At 43.2% G+C, this 22,611-nt stretch overlaps 3 protein-coding genes and 1 non-coding gene across 11 annotated transcripts; 1 reads left to right on the forward strand and 3 right to left on the reverse strand.

The window, feature by feature from the left end:
- The first annotated feature begins 6 nt into the window (after nt 1-6).
- zmat3 (zinc finger, matrin-type 3) lies at nt 7-9,928 on the forward strand. The gene is made up of 6 exons (XM_088313772.1): nt 7-189; nt 4,213-4,922; nt 4,999-5,139; nt 5,679-5,845; nt 6,266-6,369; nt 6,449-9,928. The coding sequence occupies exons 1-6, from the start codon at nt 69-71 to the stop codon at nt 6,655-6,657; spliced, it is 1,452 nt and encodes a 483-aa protein (XP_088169898.1). The 5' UTR covers nt 7-68; the 3' UTR covers nt 6,658-9,928.
- trnak-cuu (transfer RNA lysine (anticodon CUU)) lies at nt 8,468-8,540 on the reverse strand. Its single transcript has one exon. It is a non-coding gene; the product is annotated as a tRNA-Lys (tRNA).
- LOC148324915 (E3 ubiquitin-protein ligase RNF14-like) lies at nt 8,790-14,625 on the reverse strand. Its single transcript, XM_088313770.1, has 7 exons — nt 13,780-14,625; nt 13,185-13,315; nt 12,351-13,052; nt 12,192-12,270; nt 11,731-11,943; nt 10,763-10,935; nt 8,790-10,679 (listed from the first exon to the last, which is right to left on the reverse strand). Exons 1-7 carry the CDS (start codon nt 13,925-13,927, stop codon nt 10,548-10,550), a joined length of 1,578 nt encoding a protein of 525 aa, XP_088169896.1. The 5' UTR covers nt 13,928-14,625; the 3' UTR covers nt 8,790-10,547.
- A 580-nt stretch (nt 14,626-15,205) lies between these two features.
- LOC148324916 (ankyrin repeat and MYND domain-containing protein 1-like) lies at nt 15,206-22,487 on the reverse strand. Of its 8 annotated transcripts, XM_088313768.1 has the most exons (18): nt 22,098-22,487; nt 21,691-21,837; nt 21,430-21,624; nt 21,231-21,278; nt 20,202-20,443; nt 19,899-20,115; nt 19,641-19,799; nt 18,574-18,672; nt 18,277-18,455; nt 18,018-18,189; nt 17,772-17,912; nt 17,596-17,703; nt 17,172-17,279; nt 16,718-16,840; nt 16,353-16,454; nt 15,964-16,129; nt 15,759-15,801; nt 15,206-15,686 (listed from the first exon to the last, which is right to left on the reverse strand). In XM_088313768.1, exons 1-18 carry the CDS (start codon nt 22,290-22,292, stop codon nt 15,509-15,511), a joined length of 2,622 nt encoding a protein of 873 aa, XP_088169894.1. In that variant the 5' UTR covers nt 22,293-22,487; the 3' UTR covers nt 15,206-15,508. The 8 variants fall into 8 exon arrangements, with proteins under 8 accessions (XP_088169894.1, XP_088169889.1, XP_088169888.1 ...); XM_088313763.1 differs by lacking the exon at nt 18,018-18,189 and having other exon boundaries at nt 18,277-18,399; nt 21,231-21,281; nt 21,430-21,601; nt 21,691-21,773; XM_088313762.1 differs by lacking the exon at nt 18,018-18,189 and having other exon boundaries at nt 18,277-18,399.
- Nucleotides 22,488-22,611: the final 124 nt, after the last annotated feature.

A 22,611-nucleotide genomic window follows, 5' to 3' on the forward strand; every position in this document is an offset into this window, starting at 1 on the left:
GGCCAGGCCAACCGGCCGCCTTTTTTTTGGGGGGGGGGACAAGTTGGCAAAGGGATGCGTCTGTCGTGATGGCGCTGCAGCTGCGGAACGGGGATGCGGCGTATTACCCGAGTGCACAATACTGTCGGAGTTACACCTCGTCCGCTGTCAGCTACAGCGGCAACAGCCATGATATGTCCCGATTACCAGGTAAGAAGATTGCCATGCAGGACCAGCTTGCTGTTGCATGTCAGCAGTTTTTTTTGGTGTCACGCTGCAGCGAGAATGAAACGAGAGGCATGAGCAGATTGCTCAGAGAAAGATGGACGTTTTGCGCTGGTGCTAAAATATCAAAGAGGGGGCGAGCACCCGCCTTGTCCCGATTCACAGATTGTCTGTTTGGAGAAGACCACAAGGCTTTCATCTCTATTATATTTTGAAACACAAATGCACCATTTGACTTGCATCACTCTTAATTAAGATTTCTTGACAGACCAGGTACCAAACTGCAGCTGGTGTTTATTGTGCTCGGGCTTTCCACGTTGGCATGTACTGCACAGTACACAAAGGTGTTCATGTATTACACCCCCACAGTCGCTGCTTTCTCAGCATTATGCTGCAGCAAAATGATGATGCAGGATACAATCTGCTCATAAACTGCATGGAAATGAAGGACTGTGGCCGACTATATGCTGGTCAGTCATATCAATCAGAGCAATTCCCTGACATCCTTCAAACATGCCCCCCTCGGGGTCATGTGCAGCAAAGTGCTAACAGAGGCTCAGAGCAATCTGATAAAACGCTTAATACGCACCTTAATGGAGATGCATCTGAAATGCTTCCGTGTGAATGCTCATCTCTGAGCATCTGTACGATCAGGACTTTTCAAAATGGATGCATATGCTTACGCAAAATGTTCAAATGTTTAATTAGAGCGGAAATAATTGCATATTCATGTCATATCATGTACTTTACTACCCACTGAGGGAACTAGATTTTGGGCAACAGGCCGAACACCAGTTTCAACATACAAAGTATTAAACAGCGAAACGTGAACTTGCGACCAAGAACTATTCCGCAGGCTATGGACTCAAATTCTTCGGATTTACAGTACAGACAGGATTAAATTTACCTAGCTCAACAATCCTTGAGGTGGACGTACAGTATATTGGACATTGTAGGAGAGCAGTAAAATAAACAATTAGTGGCTTTGGATAATCCAAATTGTGACGATGGGACAGCATTGCGCAATACATCGATGTGCACGAGTCGGTCCCGGATGCATTCTGTGCTTTTCTTATTGCCCAGTGAAGCAGATGGAAGAAGTGCAGGAGGCATGTGCTTCTCATTGCTCCATAATTGATGTGATACAACGGGTGAAAAAAAAAAAAAAATACACTTGGCCTATTTAGAGCTTCTCAGTGGATCCCACGAGATTGCCAGGCAGGCTCCAAGAAAGGAAGAGGTTAGTGTGTCTTGATTTTCCTCAAAATAAAACATCTAGAGAGAAAGAGTCGACAGTTGCAACTGTTTGAATAATATTAAAACTAAGTTTGAAAGCTCAGTTCACAAATGACAATGCTATTTTTAGTCACTAAAAAGTAGCAAAATTTCTGCATATTAAGCATCATGGAGTCAAATAAAAGTGACTTTGTATTCTATTTTTGGCACACAGGAACAATTGCAGTCTATAATCAGCCACAAGCAAAATGTGATTTAAATAAATACATGTATTAGTTATTTTAAGCCATGTGACGAAAATGCAAATGTCTCCAGATGCTTAAATACTCAAATTATGATTCATTTCAGCAGGAAATGCTTTTCAGGGAATTTGTATTGTCACAACCACAAAATCTGGACTTTGCTGCTATTCCTGCATATTTTACCCCAATATTGAAAGTGAACGTACACTACAAAAAAACAAAAAACTAAAACGCGGTGGGATAATAGTGGACAGATAAAACCTAATTAGAGCACTTTTGATGAAATAAATAAATTCTGAACATTTTTAAACACTACTGAACGTGTTCTATTTTTGTACAAAAGTCTTGGGCCACCCAAAGATTTGGTTTTAGCAATTTTATAAGGATCATTGTTAGCATTGACATCAATCAAGGAAAAAATAGCATAAAAAAAGCAACATATATTTTTTTAATTATGCGAATTGGCAAATCGATATCACCCGCGTATGTCGTGAATCTTTACAAGCGTGTCTGTTCCAGTCCAACATTCCCAAGCCATCGCATGTCAATCATTGCCAGTATTTAAAGATGGATGAAATTATATCTCGTCACAAGTGAAGCCAATAACTCCCTTCGGTGTGCGGCGACTGCCGTTCGTAAATTTGACCCACGAAAAGAACGAGAATAACAAATACGCTAACTCGAATAATTGACCGATAGATTTGCCCGTCAGCTTCTCTTTGAAATTTGACTTTTCAATACACGACGCGACGACTGTTCGGACTTCAAACACTCACAAGTACCAAATTGAGATGAATATAATGCAGCGTTTCCCAACCTTTCTTGATCTAAGGACCATGACACACAACGGAACAAAAAGTATACACGTAAATAAAGGCAGACATTATTTGTCTTCAAGTATTTTGGTTGCAAAATGAGAAAAAGACTCAGTTGGGAACGCGTGTCATCTTCCGATTGACGGGACGGTGGTCATGTCCCGCACAGCTTTCGCCTGACCTCAAAGCGTGCCAGGTGACTGTCTGGAGCCACTCGTGCTCAATTGGAAATAAAAACAGCCCAGCGTGTTATTTTGGGTCCATGAAATGCTGCCATCGGGCAACCAGTAGGATACGAGATGAAAGCGATGACAACAGCTGTTGGACGATTACTGGCCCTACAATGCGCACGCACGCGCGCACGCGGGCACGCGGGCACACCCCATCTGTCAGCTAAGTGGTGCAAAGGCACCAAACGCCAAACAGCTGATTTCTTAAATCAAGCTGCTTTTTGCGTTCTCACACACACACACACACTCGCGTACACACACAATCTATTTGTGTAACACCCAACTTTTGGCTGTCTTCTCCTGAGGAAGCTGGAGGGTTTTGTCGTGTGTGTGTGAGTGTGTGTGTGTGTGCTCAACTGCATTGCTGCTGGCTCATCCTAATCTTTGCAATCCCAGTTGAAGTGTGACGCGTTTCTGTCCTGCAGTTTTCACTTGCCGATTTCTTGGCACGCCCGCTCGTGTCTCCGGGCTTTTCTTCTTTCCGCATTCATCTCCAGGCTTTCACTTTTTGTCACCGTACACGAGTCGGAGTCGGAGCGTTTTAATGCCAGGTGCTTTGTGAAATTGCCATGAATATTTGAAGCGTCCGCTTGTATCCATTTCAAGACAAATCACAGCCACATGAAGGTTGTTTTCAGTAGTCGCTTGAGATAGACGTACTGGATTAATGTGTAAAAAAAAAAAAAAGCAAAACGCTATTCTTAATAACACTACGTCCAAGTTCGACAGACCAAGGAAGCAAAGTACAATTAGGGCTCCGAGATGAGGTTTTAAAGCCCAGGTAGGGTTCCCAGCTGGGATTTTAAAAGCGGGCCTGGCGATGTCTGCATGACCCATCTAAGTGTGTTTATGTTATGCAACATGCACGCTGGTGTCGAGTGACTTTTGATAATGATGCCAGACGATGCGGCTTGATATTCTGCGTGCTCGCTCTAAATTCAGACCGATGATGAGTTGAGTTTCTCACGTGCAACAAAGGAAGAATGACCAAAGCAGTGACCACCGTTTTCGGACGGATGTCAGGATTTTGCGGCTCCATTTTTTTTTTATCGTCAGCACTTTCCTTGTTGCATCCGATTGATTTCGTCCAACATAATCGAAGCCATCATCATGAATCGCCGTGTGAATAAGGTGACATCATAAAGCAATGAAGGTTGAAAAACAAACGGGTTTATTTAATAAGTGGAGTCCGACCTTTTCGACCCAACTTGGGGTTTTAAGGATTGTCATGCCGAATATTTTCATTTTTTTTCATGATAATCAATCACATTACTGTGCTCGAACCGTCTATGCGCAATTGATTACTTCTCCCAAGCAGAAAGCATGAATGTGAGAGGCAATTTCTTGATTGTAGACTTCAAGACTCCATATTTCTGGAACATAAATTATCCCATATTTTTTTTTTGTTTTTTGTTTATGAATCTGAACAGAAGCCAGTCGCTACTTGTCACCACAAACTTAACACAGCCTCCTTGCTCTCGTCAGGTCCAGAGAGCATGTTGAAGCCTGCTCTCAGCCTCTTCAGCCATGCACAGCACTCTTTTCAGCACCTGGACTCTCTGCACCAGCTGGGACCGCCACCGATGGTGCCTACGCAGCCTCTCGGCCCTCCGCCGGTCGTCCCGACTGCAGCAAATGTGGTCGGCGCCCGGACTGTGGTGGCCGCTCCCCACCCGTTGAGGCCGCCTCCCATGGCACACGTGCATAGTCTGGGCCCGCCGCCAATGGTTCCAGCTCAGCCTCTCGCTCCTCCTTCTCTGACACACCCCTTGGGTCCTCCATCTCTGGACCCCTCCCAAGCGATGGTGCCTCCTTCCTTAGACCTCACGCAACCGCTGGGGCCTCCCCCTTTGAACCATGCGCACGCACTGGTTCCCCCTGTGCCTGCGGGAGCCAACAGGTTCCCCCCGTCACCCAGCCCCTTGTCCTCCCCGCTAATCCCGAGCCCAGAACTCTCCCAACTGCCCCGAAGACCCGGACCTCCCCTCATCTCATCCCCGGTGTCCGGCCTTATTCCAGGTCCTCTTCCAGCTCAGGCAGCTCCGGCCAGCGAGCAGCCGCACGAAGAGGGCTCCCCTCTGGGAAGGGAGGAGCAGGAGGACACGCTTGCTCTGGAAGAACTTTGCAAACCGTTGTACTGTAAACTCTGCAACGTTACCGTCAACTCGGCTCAGCAGGCGCAGGCTCACTACCAGGTTTGCCGACGTAACACCGGCGGGATGTGCAATTCGGCATCTAACACTCCTATGTCACACTCCGTCTCTCTCTCAGGGGAAAAATCACGGTAAAAAGTTGCGGAATTTTCTAGCTGGCAGTCAGCAGCCACCGGCCATCAGGATCCCTGAAGTCGTTGAGGTCGCCGGGCAGACAAACCTCATCTCAGGATCCAACGACAGTGACACGACAAGGCAGGTAAGGCACTAACCAACTGAGTGAGCCACTTTTAATGGAGGAGGAGGAAGTATGGAGTCTGACCAGTGGTGGGCGGTCAAGGCCTGCAGGGCCTTCTCTGCTGGCCTAACACAGTCAAGAAATCATGATCATATTCCTCACATTGATGTCACATTATATCCTAGTGTTGAATTTTTAAGTGAGAGTTTTTATCCAATCGGAATTCAGATAGCTTGTGTTGCCAGGAAGATTTCATAATTCCAGTAGCACGCACAATTCCTTCCGAGGCCTTCAGATACAATCATACAGATGTCTGTTCTGTGTCTCAAGGGGGCTTTTACAGTTGATAGACAGTTGCCATAGCCAATCAGATCACGTCTTGATGACAGTAAGGCCTTCTCGCTGTATCATACCAAAATAATTGCTGCAGTCCTAATTGACATTTATCCACTTGTTGTAGTGAAACCAGTTCCGCAAATGCCCGCCTAAATATCCTGCTTTTGCTTCTTTCTCTGTTACCATTTAAGCCCTGTGACCGTATATTTGTCCCGTGTGTGCAGGTGTTGTACAAGGGGCCCACCCGGGTCATTTTGGCCACCGAGAATGATTATTGTAAACTGTGTGACGCCTCCTTCAGCTCCCTGCTAGTTGCACAAGCTCACTACCAGGGCAAGAACCATGCCAAGAAGCTACGGCTTGCTGAAGCTCAGCAGAACACCAACAACATGTAAGCTTCGCAGTTTTACTCAGTGTGCTCGAACAAGTTCGTGGGATGGAATAACATATAAAGTCGGATATTTGGGGATTTAAAAAAAAAACGTTACATATAGAGCCTGTCATGTTAAAGCAGTGCTTCTCCATTATTTTGTTACGCCCCCCCCTCCCTAGCAAGAAGAAAATAATTTACACCCCCCCACTACCAACCCCTTCTCCGCCACAACTATAAATAATCGCATTTTCATTGCGAAACAAATTCACTGCACTCAATAGGCAAGGAGAGCGCCACTGCCAACTAGTGGAGTGGAGGTGCAATTACACTTTATTCTTGTACGGCTCCCATGGATCAGCGCATCGCCCGGGGGTGCCCGCCCCACTATTTGAGAAGCACCGTGTCCAAGTGATTGTGATTAAGGACCCTCTATTTCAGGGACTGTAATCGTGAAGCAAGCCCAAGAAGGAACAGGAAAGATGGAAATGAGTACAGACTGGTGAAAAATCGCCGTAGCCCACAGCTTCCTACCTCCATGCAAGGTAAACAAATATTTTTTTTGGAATGTTTCAAACTAAGAAAAATAATAATAATCATACGTGTGTAAACAAACAATTCCAGGGCCGTACTACAATCCCAGACCACGGCAGCGAATCCCCAGAGATTTAGCCATGTGCGTGACCCCCAGCGGACAGTTCTACTGCTCCATGTGCAACTGCGGAGCTGAACAAGAAACGGACTTCCGACAGCATCTGGAAAGCAAGCAACACAAAGCAAAAGTGTCCGAGTTGAGGTACCGCAATGAGATGGAGAACTTGGGCTACAGCTAAAAGAAGAGAAATAATTGAGGGAACAGCGTGAGACCAAAACGGTTGAAAGAAAATGTTTGTCGCGGGCATTTTATTGAGGGATCAGTGTCAAAATCGACTTTCTTTAAAACCCTTAAAAGACAAAAAAAAAAAAAAAATGTTGCAATTTAGTTGTGGTGAAATGATACTTTATCTGGTCCACTTTTTTTTTTTGGGTGCAACTCAGGATCCGACTGAAAGGAAAGAAGTCTTGTAGCTTCACCGCACCAGATGCATCGCGATCGGCGACGTAAGAGACAAAATCGGTGGTGGTGGTGGTCTCGCGTCGCCTCCGAATGAGATCAAACCCAAAGCACAACCGAGCTCATGTGGCAGGAACATGAATCTGTTGGCCTTTGCGGACCCCGAGTGGTCCTTCGTATCAGGCTTAAGGCTTCACCTAGGCTGGCCTTCTTTGTGCCTTCACTAGTCGGGAAAATGAATTATTAAAAAAAAAAAAAAAAGAATAAGCTTAGGAGGAGTTAAGATGAGCTACTGATGAATTTTCTATATTCTTGCGTGATTGCTTTCTTTCAAAAATATTGTTTGAATAAATTATGAAATTGTATTACAAGTATACTGTAAATAAAGGTAAATAGAGTGTACATGAGTTTAATATTGGGATCACGTTTATGTCAACCCGTACTACTGAAAATATTTATAAATCAATAATTGTCAGGAAATTATTGTGCTCCATTAACTCATCAGCACAGTCAATTGATATTATTCAAAACCTGGATGAGTTTTTTTGCTTTTATTTTTTGGTTGTGTTTTTTATTTTTCTAACTGAATTCTCATTGGCTAAAAATTCAACACTAGGATGTATGACATCATTGTGAAGAATATGATCATGATTTCTTGATTACGTTAGGCCAGCACAGAAGGCCTTGACCGCCCACCACTGGTAAATACCAACTCCAGTCAAAATTGAACATTTTCATAGACCCCCCCCCCCCCCCCCCCTACTGACCACGTTGAATGGTCATTTCTTTTTAGAACTTCATGATTTGATTGAATTGTATTTTTCAAGGTTTTGTAAAGCTCTCCGCCATGGCCACGTACATCATTATCTTAGCAAGCTCACTTCACACGAGTTGCACCGTTGGCCGCGTTCCAAATGCCGACTTGGGCGTCTTGCTCAAGGCCATTCCGAGGATTCCTCCCAACCCAACGTCCAAGCTGCCCCATCCGTCATCAGTGATGCGTCGTCGTCGTCGTGTCAAGCCACATCATTAGTTGCAAATATTGGCCGGCGGACACAACAGCCGCGTCTCGGAGCGTCGTTAACGGGATTGGCTAACCGTACAACGCATGAATACACGCTCACTAGAAGGGAGACTAGAATGGCAAAACAGTGTGGGTTGTTGTCTTATTTCCCCACCAAGTGAGCGCAGTGGGCTGATTAAGAAGAAAAAAAAAGGTCAGATGATGAAAGCTCACCCCCCTCGTCGAAAGAATCGAATTGGTCTCGTAGCGCATTGAAAGGAACGTTTTTTTGCAGTCTGATGGCTCGACATGCTTGATGAACTTTACAGTTTTGCAAAGATGCAGTGCTTTTTGCCACAGGCGGCTGTCGGGAGCATTTTACATGCAGGACACCGCACGACGCCACAAGATGGCCGTCAAAAAGAAGTTATGACAAAACAGAAGTTTTAATAATAATAATAATTTGCCCTTTATTAGTCCCACAATGGGGAAATTCGAGATTCGAACCCAGGCCTCCGGGGGAGACTGGGTCCTGAACGCGGCGCCTTAGACCACTCGGCCATCCTGGCAGCCAATAAATGAGCCACGCCCAACGTGGGGCTCGAACCCACGACCCTGAGATTAAGAGTCTCATGCTCTACCGACTGAGCTAGCCGGGCTTAGATTTTGGAATGAGCCTGACGAGTGTAGTTGAGGGGTCACCAAACCTTTTGGAAGCTGAGTGCTATTTCTTGGCAAGTGATTAATGCAAAGGGCTACCACTTTATATATGCTCTTCTGAAATAACAAATGTGTTCAATTGACCTTTAATAACGGTAGTATTCGTATTTGGGCCTGGCCTGCTGTTTTTAAGAGCCCGACATCGCTTTTAAAATCGTCAAAAATGGGCACTAAAAATAATTGGGCTGATTATTTATTTTTGTACACAATAACACACGACAAAGTAAGACAAGATTTTGTTCTCTGTAAAGTTAAAAAAAAATCCTGAAGGACAAAGTATTGTAAAACAGTCAAATGTTCGGACTGTACTTCATATTTTTGTTTGCAAGCGTTATGGGCGCAAAGAAAAATTTTTGTCACAGTTTTTTTTTCATTTATATAAGACAATTAATTAATAAATGTTAAAAATAAATCAATATTGGTGTAACTGTAGTTCTTGTTATAATTAGCAATTAATGCTAGGCTACTCTTTTATGCGAAGACACTGATCGTGTTAATGATTTCTTATGACATTTAGGAAATAAATAAATATCAATATGCTACATTTTATTTCTATGACCACTCTTACAAAATTCCTTGGAGGGAAATCACAATCGTCCCATCACTTGTGAAGTATTTTTAGGGCTACGTTGGCGCCCCCTAGTGTGGATGGAGTGTATTTCCACCTATTTTTCAACACCGATTTACGAAACTGACTGCTGCAGAATGAGGCAGCCCACGTTTTCAAATGCCATACATTTCTCAGGAAATTTACACTCGAGTGGTCTTCGTTCTTGGGGGCGTCCTCCGAGTTTTCGAAATTTGGGAACGACTAATTGATGCAGTACGGCCAAAACCATTTCGGGTCCAATGAGAAGAATGTGAAATGAGTAACGAGATTTGTTTTTATCATTGTAAATAAAATAAATATTGAAATCTCACCAAAGTTGGAAGCCAATTCAGAAATCCTTGCCGGCACTTTAAATCATTTTGAGCACTCAGAATTAAACTTGATGACATTGCTGTCCAATCTGCGCTTGAGGTGTTCTTTTCTATTTTTTTTTTTAATGTGTTACACATTGCATTGATATATTTGTGTGCATGTGCATACCCAATAGCCTGAAATAGTTTTTAGTATGCACTTCCATACAATGATGAAGCTGACTTTTTTTCTATGTTGGTTGACACGGGGGCATTCAAATTGTCACGATGCTGTAGTTCAAAAATGAAATATGCCGCTCAATGAGATGAACATTTTTTCCCTTTCTGACTGAATGGATGACTGAAGACACACATTTGATGGTGTATATTCCTACTGATCAATAAACAATATTATATTAATAACCAATTTGAGGTGTTTATTGAAGTAATGCGTCTCGTCTAAAATTCCAAGATCAAAACAAACGGCCCAGAACGGCCCTAACTACGATGTGGCCCATGCCGAAAAGGAATATGATACCCCAATATGTACGATGGCCCTCAAGTGGTAAACATAAAAAAAACAAAACAAACACAACAGCAAATGAAAACACACAAAATCAAATAACTAAACAAAAGACCAAATACAAAAGCAAATAGTTAGATTTTCATGTACAGTAAACGTTCATTAAATCTACAATATACCCTTATAAATAAAATAAATTATATTTTTCAAAATAAGTAAAAAAGTTATTCAGGTATAGGCATGTTGCTACATTTTGCAATCGCATGGGTGATCAGTTATCGTTTTTGTTTGGAACTCACGACCAGCTAACAGTTTTTTTAAAAAAAAAGTCTCTGTCGACACTTAACTATTATTCACGTTCCCCATTGAAGGTATAAAATAATGTCTGAGTATTATAAATGTAATTAAATAAGTCAGCGCTCTGGAAGCGTTATACGTGACCAGCATTTAGCAGCTGCCGAACAATGAACTTCAACAACATACTTGTGCGCATTCCATCGGAGGCCGGTGCTCAGCGGTTATCCTAGTAGCGAGAACATGCGCTGCCCTCAAAGTGTTGAGATATATTCCCAGTAAATGAAAGCTTGGCCAGGCAGATCCAGCAGAACATTCGTCGACACTGCGAGCATGTCATCATGTTGCAACCTTGATTTTTCTGCAGCACAAACCGTAAGGAATTGCATCCAAATAGGCTTGAAATTATTTCTAGAAAATACACATCGAGATAAATAAACATACCTCAATCCTGCAGAAGCAGTACGGACAGTATTTGCTGTTGGACGCAATCCAACCCTCACTCAGGCAATCCTCGAGATTGACAAACAGACCCTTGCGACCATACCTGCTCACCAGCAGGTGTCGCCTCTGCTTACTGCCACTGGCATAGTCGTCCCAAAGAGCCTTCATCCCCTCTGAAACACACACAGCGACTTTCAAATACCACTTTCCAAACGAAGCACGTTATTCCAGATGAATGTTTATTCCCCCTAAATTAAAACGAGTTTTGGATCGCACCTAACGGCGAATGTTTGCGGCGTTTCGTCAAGGGTTCGTAAACGGTTACACACGTTATTCTAGTAACAAACCGTTTTTATTGTCGCTGTAGCATGCCTTTCGAACAAGGATGAGACTTTGCTGATGATTTTTTTTTTTTAGCAACATTTATCCATAAACGTTTAACCTTTCGGACCTAATCACCGTAAGAGCTGAAACACATTTCAAAACACACGCAAACAATTAGCTAGCATATTTAACATTCAACACTCAATATTCACAAACACAAAATACTTGCATACATCATTTACATACCCCTTGCCTCTTCGGAAGGAGTGCTAGTAAAAGAAATGTTCGTTTTCTGAGGCTCAATATGAAAACTCTTGGCCGTACTTTATGGTTAAGTTACCTGATGTGGGAACTGTCCTAAACCGGAAGTTCGCATTCAAAATAAAAGCAATAGCGAAAGAGCTGTCCTAAACCGGAAGTTCGCATTCAAAATAAAAGCCAGAGACAAAGAGAGAGAAGTGTGTTGCAGTGAGCCAAAATAAACCAGTTTTTAATTGATTGGCGTTGAAAGTTTAAAAAAAAAAAAAAAAGTCAGATACCGATAATCGGCAAAATGCCAAATATCGTCCCAGCCGGGAATTGGTCTATCACTACTCGAGACCACATGACTATGGTTCCAAACGCCCGCAGATAACTAAACCTACCAAGTGACTTGGGCGGCACTGCATTGCCTTGCTCCGACTCTTCTTCTTGCAGGCTCTGACGCAGCCTCGTTGTCTGGCAGTCATCCGTTCCGTGGTAAGTCTTTTTGCAGGTAACGCAGAAGGCAAAGCCACAGACGGAGCAGAGCGCCACACCGCTGGCCTCCTCCCGAATTACAGGAGACGCACAGGAGGGCCGCGGACAGTACATCACATCTGAAGACAATCAAATGATACGTACAAGTCAGCTGCTACTGGTTTGAAATGAAATGTAAGTGCGGAAGTACAGTGACATCGCCAGCAGCATCAAAAAAGGCTGCGCAGTGCGCAGTATTTTTTTTAATGATCATTCACTTTTAAAATAATTAAAATTGTGCATAAAGTAGTATATTATATATATATATATGTATATATGTGCATGTACTTGAAATCCATTTTTGAAATTCACGCATACTGTACATTACCTGCCATACGATCCAGAGTGTACTGCAATAGAAGACGGTCGTAGCGTCTGAACAGTTCTTGCCCGACGAGACTTTCCACCTTCCAAATGAAAACACGTCGTCATTCCGGATGGCCGGAAAAAGATAACCCATCCACAGCTAAGAAGATTTGTGCGTTACTTGTGCTTGTGTGGGGACGGCAGCGCAGCCCGACTGAGCGCAGGTGACACCAAGGACATTTCCTTCTGTTATTTGGAGCTTGCAGAACTCACCGAGACAAGCCTGGCAGAAGACATGACCGCACTCGTGGATCTGGACACATTGTGAACCCAAGTAGCTCACGAAACACACAGCGCAGTCATAGACTGTGCTTTGAAAGTCTTTCTGGCGCTGAGCTGCATCGTGGCGCAATATCTCGGACAGGAGACGTTGCGCCGGACTCAATGAGAGACCAGCGAAGGCTTTGTGTTCATCGGAGGTTTCTTGCGTGTTGTCTAAACATGTTTCATCAGCACCAAGTGTGACAGAAGAGCGAAGGCAAGAGGTGACATGACTTTGGTCCGCTTTGCTGGAATCTGCGGCGGCAGGCCCCCGACAGTCTACATCGCGACTGTCTGCAGGAATAAATGAAAGGTGATGAGTTGGAACATTTTCCGATCCTGAAGTCAGTGTGGTTTGACTGCTTTGGCGTGGCGAGAGTCCAGCATTTCTTGATTCTTGGCTGTGGTACGGGGTGCCGCGCTCGTTGGGCAGCTCCAGCTCAGAATTGACGTTCAGAAATATGAGAGTATCTTCTCTGAGAAACTGCACCCAGGAGAAGAGGACCACGTCACCTCCGGTGGCTCGGTAGAGATCGGTGAGGTGAGCTCCGAGAGCTGCAAGCTGGAGAGATGCAGTTCAAAAACCACGTGTGAATGATGTCAACAAATGAGATTTAACGCATTTGCTGCCATTGACGGCTAAAGACGTCAAAGATCTTTTTTTAGTGAATGAGTCAAGTGTGGCACCGTTTACCTGCTTGTGAGTCAGCCAGTTACAAGATAGCGTGAAGGAAGGAGGAGAGCACGAGGGGTAATCCTCAGGGAGTCCAAAGATCAGAAGCAGTGGTGGAAGGAATGATATCTTGCACTGGTTTATGGTGCCATCTTTAGAAAAGAAAACATGACACGAATTGGTGTCAAACAGGAACAGTATTTTTAGTAGATTCATGATAAAATACTCACCAAAAAATTTGGGGATTTTTGCTTTTCGGTGAAAGTTCAGGTTGAATTTTAAAACTCACTATCACCTTCAGAGGGGAATTTAATTTGGCCGTCTCTCAACTTCTGACCGCACCTCAAATTGTCTTGTTTCTGTAATGTTTGCATAATTTGCTGTTCTCTAGTCAGGAACTCTTTCATTCGTCAGTCATCTATATTGTATTGAATTTATTTCACTGCATAAAAGGAAAAAACATTGAGATTCCTCGGTTTGTTCAAATCCATTTCACTGACTTTTTGTGTTATTTTGACACTTGCTGCACAGTTTTTACTCAAAACAACTTGAAGTGCTTTTTTTTTTTTCTTCGTCTTGAGCAATGTCTTCCTCATTGAAAAGTTGCTTTGTTTACCTTGTGCGATTGTCACCGTGTATCTCTCAGGCAGCTCCACCGAAACTCGAAGTTCTCCGGACGACTCCGATTCATGGCGAGCAAACTCCTCAGAGCTGAAGATACTTTGCAGAGCCAGCAACTCGTTTTCTTGCTCCTCCTTGTCCATTCCCGCACCTGAAGTGACGGACAGCACCTTTCACTTGGTCCCCTCGTTATTCACATGCTGCTTCCTGCTTCTCTCGTCTCGTTTTGTCGTCCGTCCCGCTGCTGACTCATCTGGATGATGTAACGAACAGAAACAAAGCTGCAACTGCGCAAGCAGCTCGATTAGAATTACGAGCGCCACCATTTATGACATTCAACACAGCAAATCAAAATATTATGGACAAAATCAATGGATGCCAACGTAAACGAGCAATACCGAAAGAGCGCTCAAAGTGTGGTGGAGTCAAATGCCAAAAACAGAACAAAATTCATGTTGTAATGTTTAGAAGTCAGTAAGAATTCATACAGAGAATTAACAATAAAAGTAAATTCAAAAATTACAATTAATTTGTTAAAATATAGTTACTTTTACATTTGCGGAATTATTATTTACACATTACTACATTTTGATATTCTGAATTCTGTTACACAAGCAGCTGAGTAAATTTGTTTATTAATCTGTTATTCGCATTTACTTTAACGTGCCGAGATTCTGCTAGCTCCTGATTGGTTAGTGAGAGTCAGGTGGGACAGTGTGTCAGGAAGTGTATACTGGTAGCTGCCGTGTGTTCAGTAAAAAACGTTGCTTAAGAATTCCGTCCCAATCCCTCTCTCTCATTTTAAGAAGAGTGTTACATCAAGCACCAACTTCACGTTGCAAATGTTAAAAAACAATTTGGTAAAAAATTGTCGACCAGTGTTTTTTTTTTTTTTTTTTTTTAAATTGAGTCCCACCATGGCACCACCATTCCCTATGGCACTGCTTCTCAATTATTTTTGTTACACCCCACCCTTAATGAGAAGAAAACAATTCGCCCCCCCAATCTCCACCGCAACGATAAATAATCGCATTTCCGTCGCAAATCAAACCTACACCGTAGAGTTAATACTCGCTGCGCACAATCGGCAACGAGGGCGCCACTGCCAACTACTAGAGTTGAGATGCAATTACAATTTATTGTAGTACGGTGGGGAAAAAAGCAAGATCCGCAGTGTCACACGCACCCCCCTCAGCATCGCACCGCCCCTCCAGGGGGGGGCAGCCATACTATTTGAGAAGCACTGCCCTATGGTGAGGCAAACTTGCTAGCCACATGCCCCCACCATATGAAAATGGAATTTGAAAACAATCAGTGAATAGAATCCCACGTTATCCTCTTTGAATGACAGCTTTTATTTGTATGAAAATATAGGTTCTATAATAGTTTATTAGTATGAAAATATAGGATCTATAATAAAGTAATGCTGGGCGGTGTAGTCATGGGAAACCCCCTGGAGATATAGTAGGTACACTACACTTTGCAAGAAGCTTGCAATAATCAGACACGCGCATTTCCATGGACAGACAGTTCATACAAGAGGAAGCGGAGTCTTGGAAGCTGTGCATGTCCATCACTCACTGATTTTTGAGGTAGTCTGGCATAAAAAAATAAAATATGTTCTGAATGTTGTAGCACAATTACATTTGACAGGCAATTTGAATGCAAGTCATCGGCAGTGCTGCCGGATTGGCTGATCCGGATAGTCTTCTCCATTTTAAATTTTAAAGTGCGGGTGGACAATGTCTATGACAGTCCCGGACACACTCTTGCTTGTGTCCCTTGTTCCAAGCTTTTAGTTTACAATGCGTTGAGCAGTAAAGAACCTTGTGGCAGCGAGTACAAGGAGTCAGCGTCACAGCAGCAGATAGGCCACAATGGTAGCAGAACCGAAAAGCTTTCCTGGAAAAACATTCAAAGTCAGACATGCGCATTTCCAATGAATGGGACGGTTCACAACAATTTATGTGCTACCTTGCTCCGGTAGTTTTTTTCTCAGAAGAACTTGCGTCTTCACCTAGGAGGAAAGTAGTTCTTTAATTCTGAGGTGTTAACTCATTCACCGCCATTGACGGATATAGAAGCAGAAAAGTACATTTCATTTTACCTAGGCTGGCAGCGAATGAGTTTAACACATCACAAATTCTTGACATTATGCAACAAAATATTATCCACTCACTATTAAGTAAAAGATGCTTTTCCAGCTCTAATCTCTTTCTCTCTTTCTGGACAGCCTTGTATCGAAGCAGATCGCCCATCAGGCCAAGCAGGTGACGGCGTGATTTGAATGTTTCTCTCTCCTCCATGTTGAGCGTGTTGAAGGGCGTGTTGGCAATACGCGAGTCCTACATGACATTTTTGCACTCAACTAGGACGTGTATGTCATTACTCATTTTTGAAATAAGAAGTGCGTCCAAGGGTTCGGCCCAATATTCACCACTAATATAAAACTACCACAAAACCGGATGATCCATCCAGGGATCCATTATCGAAGCCGCTTCTCCTCACGAGGGTTGCTGCAGCACGACCGTACATTTCACATACTTTTTTTGAATACAATTGTCTTACCTGATTGAAAGAAAAGTGCGCATAGTCAACCGCAGTCCCTTTCAGGTCACCGATTCGAACGGGCATCAACATGTCAGCGCCAGCCTTTATTAACATGTCCAACTGCATCACACATACAAATGGAGTTATGGTCATTGCACAGCTAGACAAAAAGGCGTGGTCATTTTTTTTTTTTTTTACTGAAAGTATAGAAATGCCTTTTTTGGGGGGGTTATGAGGATTATAAAACATCACTCAGCTACCACTGTGGGCTAAATCAGAAGTGAATAAAAACAACGGCAGTAGCAATTGTGTACTTTGCCAGCTTGGGGAACTGGAAAGCAGTAAAATAAATAAATAAAGAAATAAATAAATAAATACTGTACCAGTTTGACTCTTTTACTATCCAAGTCATAGCTGAAGTTACTGAGGGCACAAAGGGCATTGCCCACCCCAAGACCCAACGGAATGTTGGGATCTGCACCTCCTTTTAACAGCACATCCACTGCCTGCACGGAGGAAAACACCCAAAAAAAAATCAGGATGCAGATGATGTTGCAACATGATGATCAGTGGACATTTCTAAATATTTCTAATGCTCGTCTTGCTCAGGGTCACGGGTGAGCTAGCCAACTGTGAACTGTAGGACTTGTCAGGATTTTTCATGTGTACTTTAAATATGGACAAAATATGTGCTGTTAATATTTAATTTTTCAAAATACATTTCTCAATTCACGTATATTGAAAAAGAAGATCCAAATTCAGTCAAGTAAACAACAAAATGACCACATTATTTATTTATTTATTTTTTTGGGTTGGGGATGTGCATTGAAAACTTACCATGTCATTGCCACTTGATATGGCTAAGGAAAGAGGTGAGTGTCCACTCCAGAGAAGATCCGTCCTGGCTCTGTGCGAAAGCAAGAGTGCCACTGCCTTGCTGGCATTCTGTAAGAAATCAAGCCAACAAGTTGATCGTTTGTCACTCTTCTGTCACAGATCTTGAGCTGCACGTTTACAGATGGCCTCACTGCTTATATACATGGACACTATTTATTTTTTTGTACATTTGTTTTTGGGTCAATTTTGTTTATCAAAGAAAACTAAATTAATGTCTAAAGTAATTTAGAATACAGGCGCAGCCAATTACAATAAAACACATTAAGTGTTCTATAACATGAAAAAGAAAAACCCTCGATGAACGTCAACTGTGTATTGTTAAATCCATTCTAATTGTGCGACATCGTTGACCGAATTTCCTCACAGAGTGGTCCGTTTCTCTCTGGCAGATCATGTGCAGAGCTGTTCGACCTCCTTCTTCCGGGCTTGGCTTGCGACGATTCCTGCATGATTTTCTTATTGTTATGGAAACCTGCAAAACAATCACAAGTGGGTCATCGTTCTAGCGGACCAAGTCCACGAGAAGGAGATCCTACGTACTTTATCTAGTTCATAGATCTCATTCTGGTCGGATGCTCGTGCGTCTGGGTCGGATAAAGCATGCAGGAGCAGTTCGATGATTTTGGGACTATTCGGACCTGGCAAAGATGCAGCCACGTGCAGAGGATAAAGGCCTTTCCTCTAAAATGAAAGGTTTGATGTATTACAATGACAGGAGGACTGATTCCACTTTTTTTTTTATTTGACAGACATGAAATAATGCAGAACTTTGGAAGTCAAGGCTACCTCAAGTGAGAGAGAAATACCAGTTTGAGCTCCACTAAGCAAAAGTCTCCTGACTGTTTCAGTGTCGCCTGCCATAATGGCCACAAAGAGAACAGGCAGCGGGACTTTGCATATATTGGGGTCTGCGCCCCGATCCAACAGCAGATTCAGAGTGGACAAACGAAAACGGTGCCTGGCCGCACAAGCAAAAACATCCCATTGACATGGCTAAGCTACGGATTCTGTCCGGCGCGGCGAAAGGGGACACTATCTGACTTACATGTATTTTTTGGCCGCTATTTTGCGAACCGTCTCCTGCGTATCCGAAAGCTGAGCGAAGCTGGTGCGACTCAGAGCTTCCGCCGCGCCCTGCAGGACTTTCTCTGAGACTTCCATTTTGTAGCTGTACATGGAGCAGGAAGAGGAAAAGGATTGTGCTGGGGTCAGTTCATTGTCCTGCTGCAAACACACGAGAGAGTTTCAAGAGCTGAAACCTCAGACTCTTCATGGTGTTATTTGAATATTAGGATGACGGCAAACGAGCGAGCAGCCGAGCATTAAGGAGACCAGTCATCACCTGAACTGAGCTCTCCGAAAGCGGCAAGTTGTTCGGGTTGGCGCTGTTCTGATCGTCAGCAGGAGTCAACTTCTCAACAGCAGGCTCTTTCGTGACATCCTGTAGAAAGTTAGGACACATAAACGATAATCCGTTTTGGCAAGTGTGGCATAAATGAGTCCCTTCCATAGAAAAGGTGAAAAGAAATTCAAATATTACAGAAATGTACGCTCATGACCGTATGGATTATATACGATTAGGGACATCTGGCTCCCGATCAAGCAGCTCTTTAATTCTACATGAAATAACGAGTGAGGCCCACCACACGGTGTCGGGTGGAGTCCACAATCTCCAAAAACGGTTACTTTTCAACAGTGGTAGGCGGTCAAGGCCTTCTCTGAAGGCCTAACATAATCAAGAAATCCTGATTATATTCTTCACATTGATGTCATATTATAACCTAGTGTTGTATCTTTGGTGAGAATTTTTATCCAATCAGAATTCAGCTAGTTCGTGTTGCCAGGCAGATTTCATATTACCAATATCATGCGCTATTCGTCCGAGGCCACTCTGAAGTTGTAACTAGTGACCATTCGAAAAGCTCAAATACATTCTTAGTTTTTAAACCACAAAGGTCGAAGGAGGGAATTTAATTGCAGATGCACTTGCGAGGCCATTTTTAAGACGGACTTTTCAAGAGAAGCTAGGTCATCCAACGCTCACTCAGTAGTGTGTAAGTGTCTTTCTGTGTATTATTTGTCCAGTTGTGGTGTCATAAATTATGCTAACATGAGAGAAATTGATTCAAGTCGGACTAAGTATGACTTCACTGAAGGCCTACATGTGAAATGATGACCCGGCACTGCATTTCAGCAACCCCCCCCCAAAAAAAACGCGTCTTGAGCCACTAACATTGCATCGTCAAAGATGCACTTCGCAACACTTCAGACTGATCAATCATTTTTAAAACAACACGGGGACTATCCAATATTTTAGATTTGTGGAAAAGATATGGAATGGACCAAATTTGGATACCGGAGGTTTCGGCCCGACAGTTCCGAAATCTACTGGATGCAGTCAAATCTTACCGGCGTCGGGACTGGAGGTGACGAATAAGTGTACAAACACTGGACAGGGTAGTAGAGGACGTGACACACGGACAACGACGACATGCCCTGAAAATTCCGCTTGTCGATGCCGGCCCCCATATCCAGTAAGAGGTGAATCACATCATTATGGCAGTTGACCTGACAATTGAAAAAAAAAAAAACAGGTGATCAGCAAATGAGAACCAAAATGAAGCAAACGAGTCGGACAAGATGGTATGCGATGAGAACACGTTTTACTGTGGCGGCAATCAACGCTGTGTGTCCCTGAGAATCTGCCACGTCCGGGTGAACGAGGCCATCCAGGAGAATCTGTAAAACTGCTTTGCGTTCTCCGATGGAAGCCTGATGGATCAAAAGCTCGGAGGCAACTTCCAAAGGTCCTTTTGGACCAAAACTCGCCCTTTTATAGGAAAGAATATTTGCAATATCCCAGTCCAATTTGTCGCCCTGATGTCTGAGACAAATTTAAAAAAAAAAGTTACGACATATTTTAAGAGCGTTTTCATGCCGACATTTCACTTTGTAGAAGTTGCGCCCAACCTGTGTTTGTGAATGTGAGCCAACATTTTGGCTGTTAACGGGAGCGAGGAGAGCGGGTCTCGTTTGTAGCCCTCATACGGGGGAGAATCGGGTTCCCACAGCGGGCCAAAGAAATGCTGCTCAAAGTCTTTCCTAACGTGCGGGGGCAACGGCAGGTGGTCACCGTCGGTGGAATAATTCTCAATGCCGGACGGGAGGATTGTATTGTCATCATACAGCAGCAGTTCGTCATCGGTGTCTACCTAAACAAGAATATACATTTACAAAACGGAAAAAAAAATAATCGCAATGCATGCATGGACATGTCGGATGCGAGGCATCGGGCAGGTGCTCCGAGAGGTAAAGTGCGTTGAGATCATTTATAAAGACAAAGAAATCTTAAAACAAACTCAGAATTGGATTTATGTGCGCCCTCCGACGAGTGCCAGTTAAGAATCGAGCAGCAGCATTTTGGACCAACTGGAGACGTATGAAGGAGGACTGGCTGACTCCAAAATAAAGTGCATTTCAGTAATCCAGTTGAGAGGTAACAAAGCCGTGGACCAAGTAAGTCGTATTTGATGGATAGTTGACATTTGCGCCATGTTTGTTTTTTTGGGGGGGCATTGAGCGGACATACACACATCATTTGAGAGTGGAGACAAAGGCTTGATTTTTCATAATTTTAAAGCCTAATTTTATAGACGTGGGGATTTTTATCTATTTTTTGAATAGTCAAATTTTAAATTCTTCTGCTTCATTTATCCTGAGGTCGCAAGAGAATTTACCAAACCTGGACAAATAAATAGTGTGTTGACTGGCCAAATACTTTTGAAGTTGAGAAAATTAAGGTATGTAATTAGAACAGAAAGTAGGTACAATTTTGTGAAAAATTTTAAAGCATGAAGAGTCGGTGGAATTTTTTTTTTATGACTTCTGAAGGCAAAAATCATACATTTCTCTCTAATTATCATTCCTAATTGAAATGACCTAAACTCTGCTGAATTTGTTAAAAAGCAAATGGAGTAATTATTCATCCAAATACTTAACCCCTGAATTTGTCCTGGCAATTCCTTCAGGGAGAACTGTTTGAAGAGTCTGCTATGAAAGCAAAAAAATGGACAAAAAACACTTCAAAGTTAATCAATTCAGAAATTCATTGTGTAACTCCAACAAAATATAAAGATTGGATCTATTTTATCACCATGAAACAGTTTGGTCAATAATGACGACTACCATAATGACTTACCTGACTTTGGGAAACGGAGGCCGCTTCTTGCTCCAAGAAGACGGCATATTCTGTAAAGTTTTTGAGGTTGAAGCTCCCTGGCACCGAGTTACACAGTTGGATGAGATGCTTGCCGTGCCATAGGCCAACATCCTGACATCCCGTCGGCTCACTCAGCACACCAGGACCCAACCTGTGATTGGCACGGTACAACCCCTGAAAAGCAGACGAGTACTTTGTTTCGCATTTGGTTACCGCCGATAAAACCGACTTCAGCGTTACCTGAAAGACGGCTCCATCGGGGAAAATGTGTTTTCCATATCCTTCTCGCCAGTTAAGGAAGAATTTGCCAATGAATTTGTTGCCTGTTGGCCAACAGTACATTCCGTCACCATGCCTGTAGTCTTTGTAGAAAGAACCTTCATAGAACTACACACAACAGAAACATTGGCCAAACGTTGTGCTCAGATATTGACTTTTTTTCCCAAGGCATCACTTTGGGAGCAAGTTAATATCAGCGTCTTTTAAAAACTCTCAAGAAAGAGAAAACCAGCAACTTTAAAATAATTAAAAATAAATACAAAAAAAAATAGTATTCACCGGCGAGAAAGCGCAATATCTTAGAAGGTGACGACGGAGCCAACAATTTGAGCGTCTTTGAGGAACTTGAGCCTTTCAAGCCACCTTACCTCTCCACTTCTCCAGGTGTACCTCCCCTGTCCTTGTTTGAGACCATCGACAAATTCTCCCTCATATTTTGCCCCGTCGAGGAACTCCTGGACACCAAATCCCTGTCGTCTCTCCTCGCAAACTTCTCTGCTCGGACTCCCTTCCGGAGGTGGTTGCAACCCCCGGGCTGTCCTCACATCTGGTGGGCTCGACATTTAAATGAAGAACCGCTTGATTTGTTCGCACACCAGACATAATGAAATTCTAACCTTGGTCTTTCTAATATCGTACTTGAGAACAACGACGTACGTGTTGGCAGTAATTAGAACCTCTCATAGTGAGCGAACTAATGATGTAATGTTCGCATGACATCTATGAGAAATGACACCGCATCACATGACGTCATCACACAGCGCCCCCACTAATTTACGTTGGCTATATTCCATTTTCATTATTCTTGAATATAAAATGAGCACGTTCAGTAAAAATTTGATCCAATTATAAAAAATAATAAAATACAATAAGATAAAATAA

The sequence above is a fragment of the Idiotropiscis lumnitzeri genome, chromosome 13 (assembly GCF_059441095.1).
Source record: "Idiotropiscis lumnitzeri isolate Australia: NSW breed Sydney's pygmy pipehorse chromosome 13, RoL_Ilum_1.0, whole genome shotgun sequence".
Classification (NCBI taxonomy): Eukaryota; Metazoa; Chordata; class Actinopteri; order Syngnathiformes; family Syngnathidae; genus Idiotropiscis; species Idiotropiscis lumnitzeri.

What these genes read in the sequence shown, in the direction of transcription:
- LOC148324915 (XM_088313770.1), bottom strand. Translation starts at nt 13,927, where the DNA reads ATGGACAAGGAGGAGCAAGAAAACGAGTTGCTGGCTCTGCAAAGTATC. An exon ending in CACTCTGGATCGTATGGCAG is followed by an intron (nt 11,944 to 12,191) that starts GTAATGTACAGT and finishes GATTGTCTTCAG; the next exon opens with ATGTGATGTACTGTCCGCGG. An exon ending in ACTGCTTCTGCAGGATTGAG is followed by an intron (nt 10,680 to 10,762) that starts GTATGTTTATTT and finishes TTTGTGCTGCAG; the next exon opens with AAAAATCAAGGTTGCAACAT.
- LOC148324916 (XM_088313768.1), bottom strand. Translation starts at nt 22,292, where the DNA reads ATGTCGAGCCCACCAGATGTGAGGACAGCCCGGGGGTTGCAACCACCT. An exon ending in TTGCCAGGACAAATTCAGGG is followed by an intron (nt 20,444 to 21,230) that starts GTTAAGTATTTG and finishes ATTCTTGTTTAG; the next exon opens with GTAGACACCGATGACGAACT. An exon ending in ATAGTAAAAGAGTCAAACTG is followed by an intron (nt 16,455 to 16,717) that starts GTACAGTATTTA and finishes TGTGTGATGCAG; the next exon opens with TTGGACATGTTAATAAAGGC.
- zmat3 (XM_088313772.1), top strand. Translation starts at nt 69, where the DNA reads ATGGCGCTGCAGCTGCGGAACGGGGATGCGGCGTATTACCCGAGTGCA. An exon ending in TGATATGTCCCGATTACCAG is followed by an intron (nt 190 to 4,212) that starts GTAAGAAGATTG and finishes TGCTCTCGTCAG; the next exon opens with GTCCAGAGAGCATGTTGAAG. An exon ending in GCTTCCTACCTCCATGCAAG is followed by an intron (nt 6,370 to 6,448) that starts GTAAACAAATAT and finishes AAACAATTCCAG; the next exon opens with GGCCGTACTACAATCCCAGA.